Source organism: Falco biarmicus, chromosome 3 (genome assembly GCF_023638135.1).
Source record: "Falco biarmicus isolate bFalBia1 chromosome 3, bFalBia1.pri, whole genome shotgun sequence".
In the NCBI taxonomy this organism is placed as follows: domain Eukaryota; kingdom Metazoa; phylum Chordata; class Aves; order Falconiformes; family Falconidae; genus Falco; species Falco biarmicus.
In genome coordinates, this window is record NC_079290.1 from 85,707,924 (window position 1) to 85,719,969 (window position 12,046).

The 12,046-nt window shown below is 44.9% G+C and overlaps 1 protein-coding gene across 6 annotated transcripts in view; it reads right to left on the reverse strand.

The window, feature by feature from the left end:
* Window positions 1–859: 859 nt before the first annotated feature.
* The window catches only part of ADGRB1 (adhesion G protein-coupled receptor B1), a 295,067-nt gene continuing 283,880 nt past the window's right edge, over window positions 860–12,046 (reverse strand). For all 6 annotated transcript variants that reach the window (XM_056332736.1, XM_056332735.1, XM_056332733.1 and 3 more), the window contains one exon: window positions 860–3,749. In XM_056332736.1, coding sequence (XP_056188711.1) covers window positions 3,552–3,749 — 198 coding nt within the window. In that variant the 3' untranslated portion in view covers window positions 860–3,551. The remainder of the gene's footprint in view (window positions 3,750–12,046) is intronic.

A 12,046-nucleotide genomic window follows, 5' to 3' on the forward strand; every position in this document is an offset into this window, starting at 1 on the left:
TCATTTAACATGTTTCCAGATATCCAATTCAATTCAGCCAGGCCAAGAGACATCATTACAACAAGGGACCTCCTGGGCCATAATGGCTTTGGATCAAGGCTCTGAAGAGGAATAGCCCTGGATCCCATTTGCCAGATCCCTAAGTCTCCTGTAGTCCTGCATATAAACCTAAAAACTGTCAATCAGGTGATGGAGCAGAGTCAAGGAGATAAGGACACGTTTTCTTGATGAAGGATTTCAGCCATTCAGGGGTAAGCGGCAAGGAAGTGAGTAATCCCTAGTTCAATTCATTTCTTGTCAGCTTTCACGAGTGATATCCTTAACTCCCTCGTGCACTGAGCCGTGCTCCTGCTTGCAGCCTGCCTGGTAATGCAGGAGGTGGCACGGGAATCCAGGTGAAGCTGAGACGGGCTTTGCAGCCATGCAGACAGTGTAGCATCAGCATTGCCCTGGCCCCATTGGAAACCATAACCCAGCATCACTGCCCTCTGCCAGTAACGCTGCCAGATCTGTGTTCAATACTGGCCCCTCACATCGTATGATATTGGGTTGGGGGCACCAAGGCTTGGGTTAGAGATACCTGCAGAAAAGCAGGCTGTGCTGCACAGAAAAGGGAATCCCTCATGCCCTGGAAACGTGCATCATAGGGGGAGGTATTTTTTTGGGGTGTCAAGCAGCCACAAAGCCAAAAGCAAAAGATGCACTTCTGGGGCAAGTTTGGCCTCAGGGTATGGCTCTTCCAGAGAAGAGGGCTGAGGTGGCAGCTTGCGGGGCCAGGAGAGGTGTTTCCCAGCACCCGGGTGCAATGCAAACCACACATGGGGCATGGGCAGGGGCACTGTTAAAGAGCAGACATCGCTAGAGTTTACACCTCTTTTATTAGAAATAAGACACATTCATCTTGTGCTCTGAAAACTGTACAGAAAAAAAATGATGAACACAGAGAGGAGGGAGGGGAAGGCATGGCATGAGGCACGGCAGGGCATGGGGAAAACAGAATTAACCGGAGGAGCTGAGCAGAGAAAGTCGAATATCAACAGTTATTAAACAAACATTTATCTCTCTAATTACATAACACCGTTAATGTCCTGCAAGTCGGCTGGAGTGGATGGCTGAATGGGGAAAGCCGGAGAGAAAAAGGCAGGCTCAGTTGGGCAGGGAAAGGCGGGGGGGGGGGGGGGGGGGGAGGGGGGGGAAGAGAAAAGAATTAAAACACAGTAGAAAGATATCTGTATGCTAAAATTCATAATGTGTAATTATAATAATTACAATATCATACAACCCAGCATCTGAGGGAGGCCTTTGTGCTTTCCTGTTTCATAAGAATAATGTAAAATTGAACAATAATATCACAGTTTTTTATAAGTAATCAGTTTCCCTATTTTTTAACTATTTGGATTTTTTTAAAAAATTTTTTTCTTTCCATCCTTCATATTATAAAGTTAATGGCACTGTTAATGCCATTGTCCTTAAAGATTACCCAGGTGGCCCAAAGGAAAGCTGAAGCAGAGATGTTTGCACGTCAAGCACCATCTCTCAGTGGAGGAAGCATAACTGGGGTCAGTGACTATTTTGCATGTGGTATCTGTTACTAACTTTTTAAAAATGTGTTGTGGTGGTTGTTTTTCAAAAAGAGACCCAAATGCACAATAATAGCTCAGACCCTGATCAAGCTTTACTGCTGTCTGGCACGATCTGGCCACGCACAACCAGAGGTTTGTCGCCACACATCTCTAAAGCTGGAGAGCTGTTCCAAACGTCAGACAGACAGTGCTGGAAATGTTAAAAAAAAAAAAAATGAAGTCTGCATGTAATGTCTGTGGTATATATTTTTAACTATAAAAATATTGCACATTTTTTGGGGTGAGATGTAGATACCTTATTTTTTGATAATGGCCTTGAGAAATGTTTTATTTAAAAAAATTAAAATAATTATTGTTTTTTTCATGGTGAAATAAAAAGACAGTATTTTACAGTGAGGAATATCCTGCTCTCCTGATCAGCTCCACCTCTTCCTTCTTGTAGGGCCACAAACCTGCTTGCTGGCTCTGAGCAGCAGGGAGGGAGGAGAAGAGCCAGCGAGGGGAAAATAACCAAAGCCCAAACAGAATAAAACAAAGCAAAACAGCAAAGGGGCTGTGTGTTCCCACCATCCCAAACTTTCCACGGAGCAACTTGCCTTCCACCTTCAGCAGGTGGCATCCTCACCCCATGCCTGCGCAGTCCTATGGCACAGAAAGGCATTCGAAATGACAAGAGCCAAAGAAAAGAAAAGTCTCGGGTTTCAAGTTCTCTTTTTATTGAAGAAAAGAAAAGAAGAAGGAAAAAAATAGATTATTTTGTCTGTTTGTTTGTTTGTTTGTTTGTTTGTTTGTTTCCAAGTGGACGTTATTCATGTTGTCAGTTTGTCTCAGTGTCCTAAGGCAACATCTCTTTATACCAAATATCTCCAGGTACATCGGCAGATCTGTCTATCCCTCTTTCTCTGCCTTCCAGGGAGGGGCAGCTTGGAATAAATCTGAGTCCAAAAGCAAGGAAAATAACAGAAAAAAAAAAAAAAAGAAAAGAAAAGAAAAGAAAAGAAAAAAAAAGGATGAGGCCAAGAGGACCTTTGCAAGGCCCGTGCTGAGTTTATCTATTTAACAGTCAGTGAAACGACCTACATTCTTCTTGTTGGTCAGTTTTTCTAACACCATCAACCCTCTCCCTGGAGACGGGGCAAGCAGGTTTTGGAGGTGGTCCTTTCCTCCTGCACCTGTCCCACTCCTTAGGGTGCGTAGAAGCTCCGCTGTGAAGGGATGAGAGGAGGAAGCCCCACCTTACCTCTCCACCTAAGCCACGGATGACACCACCACTTCCTGCTCCGGGCCCCGTGGGGAGCTGCTGCAGGGATACCATGATGACAGGTCATGGTGTGGCACGTAGGAGTGGGAATGTCTTCTTGGCCACCACTTGGTGCATCCCTTCTCCTTCCTTCTTGGATCAGCTGGTGAGAGAGCGGTGCAGGGCAAGGATCGGCAAGGGATGCCACAGACCCTCAAGGCTGGGTCTCCCCCAGGGATCTACGGCCAGACCGTACCCCAGCGAGGCTCTCACAGGCATCCCCTCTTGTGGTCTGCAAACAACCCCGATCTTCTTGGCCCTTCGCAGTGGCTGCTGGGCATTCTTCCACACCTCCCTACAGCAGAGCAGGAAGGCTCCCGGTGTGTGGCAGCAGCCCGAAAGCATCTTGGCAGGGCTTGTCCCCTGCAGCCCCTCCCCACCCTCTGCCTCCTCCTCGCTCTCTTCCAGGTTCACTTCTTCTCCAGTCCTACCTGGGAAAGCTCGTGTTGTCCTGAACCTACAGCTACTATACTCTATAAAGTAATATTCCCCCTGTCTGCTGAGAACAATACAAAAGTTACTCCATCTTACCAAAGGTTTCAAAAGAAACCAAACACTTCTCTCACTCGTTTCCAGTTTAATTTAATCTTTTCTTTAAAACGTGGTTTTGTTTTGTTTGTTTCATTTGTTTTCTGGAAAAAAAAAAAGTCCCTTTCTTCCCTTTCCACTCAGACCTCTGTCTGAAGGTCAATAATGTCTTGTCCCACCAGGGGAATGGTGGCTCCTGTTTTCTCCCACTCTACAGTTTTTAGTTCTAGGGGAGACTGTGCCACAGGTTCGATGTCCTTTTTAACCCATGATGGTGGGGACTGGACTTTTCTGATTCCTTCCCAGGGTCTCTTGTTTGGTGTCTGCTGTTTTTCTTGCTGTGAGATGAGGGAAGTGTAAGAAAGGAGAGAGAGATGGAATGAAACGGAGGTTAGTACCCATGCAACAAATCGCATTTTTTCACCTCCTTATCTTACGTTAAAGGCAATTTTTTCTGTGAAACTCCTCATCCAAACTAAAATGGAGTTTCAATGACAATTGCACTTGCTGTGTAAGCTGTCTCTTTTCAGGAAGAAAATATAAACTCCCCCCCCCCCCCCTTTATCACTTAATGCCTAGATAATTCAGCTTTCAGCTGAGGTTTTTGCCACTTGCATTTCCACTGAAAACCTGAACATGCTTTTAAGAATTTAAGATCCTTTTCTACTTCTACAGAAAACCCCCACATAGAAATTCAGCTTACAATGAAGTCTTTCTGAACCTACCTAGACTGCATTTTATACAGATACAAATACATTCCTTATGTAGCACAGCTATTTATAGGCTATTTAATTGCAGCAAAACATGCTAACTATTTTGCCAGTAAACCCATGCTGTTTGATGGGCTGGATCATAAGCTCTGAAACTGAATGCATTTCCATCAACTCCACACCAAGCCTTCAAGGCTTTATCGACCGCTGTTAGCCCAGTCTCCCACCATCATCCCACCACGGATATCAATCCAGAGAATATCTTTCAATGTTTCTGCTGTTACGTACCAAGACAAGACTCTGGGGAGAGCTGAGGTTGTCTATAACGGGTGTATTCTTCAGTGTGTATATGAAGGGAAGCCCATGCAAAGATTTTAAATGAGTTGTTCCACTAAGCTTCACCCCCACATCTAGAGTGATGCTGTTCACAATTAATTACTCCCACAAAACACTCCAGCACTGGGTAAGAAAAGTCTTCCCCACATGTGACAGGAGCACAGAGCCCTTTTGAGCCACCTGCCAAAAGGGAAGTGGCAGCTAGTGGAAAGGGTGGGAGGAAAGGCAGCTGTATGGAGGATGGCAAGGACAGAAGTCTTGGAAGAAGGTGAGGAGACAGACATGCAGGTGACATGCAGCCCAGGACATGTCACAGCTTGATGCTTTCACCAAAATGGATTGATTGAGGGGACATGAAGCCACACATAGATGGCAGTGTCATGATTGTACTCCAGGATGCTGCAGAGATTGCTGTAGCCCCATAGGAAACCTAAATACCCATCTGCTAAATGCTAATCCACCTCTTAGCTTCTAATTTTGTCCTTTCCTAAGAGACTTTTGTAAGTCTGTTGTTTATCCCACCTCCACACTGCAATGCCAATAGGAAAGGCACTGTAGCATTATCCCTACATGGACAGCTTTCATCACATCACTCAAGCCAATTTTGCTTTTCCAATCTTTCACCCTCAATATAAAAATAAGATATGTTTGAAGTTGCTCCTGCATCCTCACAGCTGCTCACAGGGAGAAGGCTCTGGGGGGGGGTCATTTGGTGGCTAGACTGGGAAATGTGCAAATGTACAAGCCAGGTAAACCTGGTCTTCTCAATGTGAAGTGAAAACATTCTGATTTATCTTTATTTTAATTCAAAGGGAGAATAATAACTTTTTAAAAGTCCTTCGAAAGATAATTGTTTTTCCAAAAAATCAAATTTTGGAAAAATATTGTTCAGAAGAATGTAAAACATCTCACTTTTTGAAATCTGCAGCTGAGGCTTTCATTAAACTCTATGACACACAGCTTTTCTTATGCTGTTGATGTTATTCTTACTTTATTCCATGATGTAACACAATGGTGATCAATACCACCATGACAGAAAAGGTGATAAAATTGTGGATTTATTCCATTATCTATTTTGGAACTTATTTAAGAACAACTGCAACTAAAATCTGAAACCTTTTAACGGTACGTGTGTCTTAATGAGACAAGTTTGAGACTTCCTCAAGTGAAACTCTACCTACAGTGGTTTTGCAAGCCATTAGTCTGCCATGAAAAGATGCAGCAAGAAGATATCAGTAAAGAGAAAAGCAAGTACAGAGAGAAAAATGGAATGAAACAAAGAGTTTCCCAAAAGGTGAAGGTAAAAAGGCTTGGTCAAAACAATTCTTTTCAACGAAAAACATTTTTTCTCCTACAACTGATGTAATGCCACAAGTTTTCAAAGTTACCAATGTCCACAACTGTATTATTTAACAGAGAGCAGCACAAATGATCATATGTATGTAGCTCATAAATAATTCCATCTTTTCCCTCAAATGAAAGCCCTTCTTTGATGGCATTATTTATGGCCACCTTCAGCATCTGTGTCTTCTATTCCCAACCAATCTCTGTTTTAACAGTCCCTCCGTCTGCCACACTCCTGACCTTCAGCCTCTCCTTCATGCTGTGAAGATGCACCCAGATCTGATCATGTACACTGAACGTGATCAGCAAACCTCAGAGCCATCCTTGTCATGGGCTGCTTTTGAGCTACTGAATGAGAGCAGCTGCAAATCCATGTAGAGAACAAAAATGGGAAAAAAACCCCAAAAACACCAAAACCATTATGAGCTCATATCGATAGCAATGGCCTCTGATCAGACCTGTCACTGGGGAACAAGACCTAAGGGTTACAATAATTATTCAGTTGTGATAAAAAACAGACATTAAATGTTGTGAATTATTGAGAATGGATAAATTAAGAAGGGAAGAGAGAATTAAGCAGAAAACATCACTATGCCAGTGCATAACTCCACTCTGCACCTGCATCTTGTATATTATGTGCACTCTGTGTGCTTCCTGATATAGAGGAAGTGATAAAGGTGGTCCTTTTTACAGCCATGAACAAAGTTATGGAGCATGTCGTGTAGGAGGAAAGATTACACAGACTACGACCTTTCAGCCTTGAAAAGAGATTGTGGATGGATGTGAAAGAGGTCCATGAAACTCTTAGAGGCTTATTGTCAGTAGGAATGGACTACTGATGGCTGGAATCATCTCTTCCAACACAAGAACTACAGAGCGTGATGAGGCACCAAGCAGTGCCTAGCCCAAAGCGAACCCCAGGTGCTGGTCCTGCACATGGTGCCCAGCCAAACTGCAGACTGTCTTTCCACAGCACTCTGTTGATGCCAAAAACTTCCAAAGTTATAAAAAGTCCGTGGAAATATGCACAAAAGCAACACCCATTCAGTAGGGTGAAGTAAAACGACACCATTCTGCATCAGGGAGTCTCTGAGCACAAATTACGGGAGTCCTGGGGACCTTTTTGGAGATACACTACCACATGCTTGCCCTCCTCTCTTATTTTTCCAAGCTGCTTTTTCCTCTGCCACGGAGACAAGGCAGGGCCAGACTGGCCTTGGGTCTGACCTCATACAGGTTTTTTTTTTATCTAGCTTATCAGTGTGATGTGTTATCTAGCTATGACTTTGGTGGGCTTAGTGACTCCAAAGAAGTCTGCTTACAGTTAGAAGATGAAAAGGAGTCTTGGAAGGCCAGGAAAGGAGGAGGGGAAGCTTGCTTTTAGTTTCCCGCTTCTGAGAAAACAATCGGACTTCTCTCGTGATGCTGTGAGCAGAGGTGCTCCCTCGGGGGCGGGATGCAGCGGCTGCCCACCAAGGTGCACCAGCAGCTCACAAAGCTGCGTGCACGGTGCTGAGCGTGGGTGCAAAGGGCTCAGTGCCCGGTGAGATCTCTGAGCAGGTTAAACACACTCAGCCAGGCTGAGCTCTGGCAAGGATGCTGTGAGACAAAAGAAAATTTTCTCATCTTGGCAAGAGGTACCCTGGGAATTGGTAGCAGGCTTCTGGGAACAGCTCCCTCTTTCTTTCCTTCCATATGGAAAAGGTTTTTATCGGGTCTTGGCCACTTGAGCAGCATACAGAAGCAGCCACTGGGCTCATGCTTCAACTCCGGCATTTTCCTCTAGCCACACTGTTGGGTCTTAGCAATCCTTGCAGACAGGAGGGAAAACTTATCTTCACACAGAAAAGAAGAAAAACCTGGAGAGAGGGTTGTGTAATCTGGCTGTAAAAGGCGCCAGTGCTGGCCCAGAGCCTGGTGCCTTGGAGACAGCCAGGAATGGCCTGAGACAGGAGCTGAAAGCTGTGGAGGCTGCTCTGCCAGTAACCCACAGAGACAGAACCATTACTCTGGCCTGACACAGCCCATGGGCTTCTGGCCGCCAGGGAGCAGGGAAATGTTTATCAGTTCCTGCCTGGTGCCAGCACGGCGGAGCAGCCTGCTCTGTTGGAGGGGTAGGAAGGGAGGGAGCACCCAGACCCAAGACTGGGGTAAAATGTGCTGCACAGGCAAGTCTTCATCACCCTGGTGGTATTTGGAGTCTCCTTCATTCAGCCACAGCTTTCATTATGGCTGCACATCTTCAGGGCAGAGGGAGAGGATTTGGGATAAAAGGCTAAGGTGCAGTGCCAAAAAACCCCAAAACTAAATCCCTAACAGAGACACAGGCGAAGTGTACTGAGATAACCCCCAGAGCCCTCTCCTACAGCTAGTCCTGGCAGACTGCAAGTCACCTGTGCTGGTCTCATGGTGGCTATGGCAAGGTGATGGTGGTGGAGTGAGGCACCTCCCTACCACGGGATCTTCTGCGCGTTGGCTCTGTGCCACCTTCAAGGGCCCATCGAGGCTTCATCCAGAGCACCTGGATCCCAGTGTGACCCTTTGGCTTAGGAGTGGCATCAGTGCGTTGCATAAATACGGCACAGGAGACTGAGCAGCTGCTCTCAGCCACAGCTTCCATTTCACATGTGCAAGCTGCTAAGCTGCATGTCTTGTCTTTGGTTTGTGGGTTTGTGGTTTTATTCACTTGGTTGCTTTTGGTTGGTTGGTTGGTTGAGTTTTGTTTTTTTTAATACCCAATTTTTATAGTTACCCTGAATAACCTGAATAAGAATTCAGTGCTTTCTACAGAGCACTTTGGGACAACTCCCCAAGAACCAACTACTCCCATGCTGTTTTCATCGCCTCTAGTGTCAACTTGAAGGATGTTTCATGACCCAAATGGTCTCTCCCCATGACACTGATGACTCTAGGACCAGAACAAAGTTATTCAGAGCATATAGCAGGGAATCTGAAAGATAAATGTGGCTCATGCTGTCTAATCCATCTTTGGATCACTGTCGATGAAAAGTGATTAGAAAATGGGAAAGCTGTCTTGTTTTTTTTCACAGAATGATAAATTTTCCTTTTCTTGTTTGAAAGAAGTAGCTGCAGTTTCTTCATTTTATGCTACTGAACTACAAAGCTAATTTTTTTTTTTCTTTTTTCTTTCATTTAGAAGAAAATCAAAATAAAAGGAAGTGGTTGACTTTGTTCAGAATCTCATTTTTTTAAAAAAAGAAGAAATAATATGTGGTTTTATCTTGCATTGATGGAAATGGGTTAGGAAACGTGAAATACCCAGCATTTGCTGGGTTATAAAAACATCTGCTTCTGTATTCTCTGAAGTTCAGATGGTCCAACCTGTAGGGGTTGCTGTGAGCCAGAGTCTAGTGAAGCCATGCACAGCTGCAGGTGAAGAGGCACTGAATCAAGGAGGTCTTTCATAGACCCTCAGAGGTTCTTTGCATTGACTTATAAACAGTCCCTTGCCTGAAGGTTACAGAGAAAGCCTGTGGTCCCACCAGCATGAGGACCAGGCTACTCTCCAGACTATTATTGTTAATCCAGCTGGTTAAGATATCATCTTTTCTTGGACAAAGCTTATGGTCTACTGAAGAGGTCCACTCTACCTGGTAGACATGGAGGACTAGGCATTCCCCAAAATGCTGAAAGCATTCAAGGCTGCCCCACACCTCAGAGGGGCACCTAGGGACTCCAGGAGAAGACAAAGAGCATCCAAAGTGCAATTTTTTGTAAAGTCCTTTTAAAATCAGTCTAAACAACCAGGAGCTTCAATGTGCTGGTGGCCACTGCATGGTTCTGGAGCAGCTGATAGCTGGAGAGCTTCAAAGGGCAGGAACTGGCTGTCGGTACAGATATAGGGGACATTTTTTCTGAGCAATATAGAGTAACTGATGCCTGATACTTGGGACATGAGGTATCAGATGATCTACAGAAGGAGGTGAACTTCTGATTGATGGTATATTTGGACAGCCGGTAGCTGACAGATGGTTTATGGCTGAATGAATTAAGGTTTGACGTCATTTTCATAACAGAATTTATTGCAGTAATTATTATACTTTATGTAGCATTCCTCCCTATAAAAGTTACCCTAATTGGTCTTTTATAATTTGCCAGTTACTAAAGCCTTTAAGAAGTGCAGAGAGGATTAGCCACATGGCACAGAGGAGATACCCTACCCGTGAGTGGAGTTTCCTTGCAGAGGCACACACAGCAGACAGCAGGAGGAGCACAGCCTCCCAATTTCCTAATTCCTCAGTGAGGAATGAACAGGAGTTTGACACTGCAACCCCCATCTGAGCTCCTCCACCCCCATCATCAGCCCAGCAAAAAAGTCCCCATGGACAGGAACGAAATTTTCCCACCTGGGAGCAGGGCTGATGCCTCCCCAGTTAGCGAAAGGACAGGTAACCAGCAAGCAAAGGAATTAATTCTGTCATGCAGCAGATCATGCCAGGGACACACAAAAAGGCCAGGAATGAGCCGCAATATTGACCAATACTCCTTTTTTTCTTGCTACTCTGATGCTAAAGAAAGTGCTGATGGAATGGGTATATCCTCCAGGTGTCTGAAGCGGAAAGCTAAGAAAAATCTCACCCTGAGAAGAGAAAGTTATCAAGACAGAAACACTGTCTAGAAGGAAATAAGGAAAAGTCATAGAAAGGCAGAAAAAACCCCAAACTTTGTATCTTTTTCCACTGGGCTTTGGAGCAAGTGGTTTCTCAGGATCAACAGAGAGATGGTACTGGATTTGAGAGCTGAGTTACAGATGGAGTTCAGATCCCACCTGTGAGCCCCAGGACAGGGCTCCAGGCAAAGCTAAAGCCATCCAAGCCGCAGAGAGCGGAACACAGCAAGTAGCTAATAAGCAAGTATGGCAAAGGAGAGAAATTTGCAGATCTCTGTTCAGCATGGCTTTCGCCGACCTTGGCACAAGTAAAGAGCTGCTGTTTAAAATGAATGCAAAGCCAGATGTTGGCAAGAAGAGAGGAATGTATATGTGATTCAGACTTCTCTAATGGAGCTGGATTAAAGAACTCCTGCTGAGGGGGAAGGCAGGAGTGTCACTTCCACTGCTTTCAAAGCTGGTGGTGTGCTTAAAAGAAACAAAGCCTTCGCTTCCTTTAAAAACTGTAAAGCCTCCACTTTTGTACCATGCTGTTGCAGAGCATGTGAACCCCTCCCAGTGTCCAGCCCAAGTACTGGAATGTTACAGCACAGAAAATTTACCATAACCCATGACAAGGGCATGCAGGGATCTATTAGTGCATTAAAAAAATAAACTTTTCAACTTGCAGTCACCAAATCTTTCTGTACGTCACTGTGCTTATATGTTAACTCCCTAGCACTGAAAAGTTAGCTTTGGATAATAGTGTCTACATCCCTGATTAGTTCATAAAGCCAAAAATGAGTGAGACCCGTTTACTCTGCTGCAGTGGTGAGGTGGCCTAGGCTTGAATGCAGGTGGATGTGTGGTCCTTTATGCTTTGAACACAGATCCTGCTGGACAATGTAATTTTAATCAAGAATGTCTGAGCATGCTTCCAGTGAGAGCATTTTATAGTTGAGGTACATATATAAGAAAGTCCATGTTACATGGAATAGACTTCATGTGGAAAAAAAAACCCTTGGACAAATCCAAGTTTGTTGCCTAAGGAAGGAGAATTCTGTATTACTGTGCTCAGAGGCTCAGGTCAGTTTAGCATTAGTAATGTGCTTTGGTTTGTAGCAAAATAACTGCAGCAAACACCAATGCCACAGTGCTTCCAGGGAATGCACTGCATATGGTCAAGTTTCAGACTTGGCTGGCATTCCCGGCAGTATTCTGCTTCTCCTAATTGCCTTCCTCTGGCATACCATCCTGGCAACATTGCTCATTAGTAAGTCGATGACAGGTCAGCTGATGACAGCAGGGACACCCTAATCTCAGCGGGATGTGGATTAGGCTCCAGATCTCTGCTGTAGCTGTTCCAACTTAAAGATTGACATGATGTCTAGCAGCAGCGTTGCACGTTGCCTTGCATCATGTGCATGCTTCCACTATGTGCTCTCCAGTGTAAGGGAGAAGAGAGGTCCCAGGGAAGGACACCTTGGTCACTGGGTTAGGGGAAAGCAGAATTCACCCCCAAACCTGTCTCTGTGCCCGACGGGTGAAAGACAAGCCCAGAGGCATTTGTCAAGGTTGCCTTTGATAGGGATTAGGTCATTCTCACCACAGTAATGCCTTTCAGAAATGGACCTTG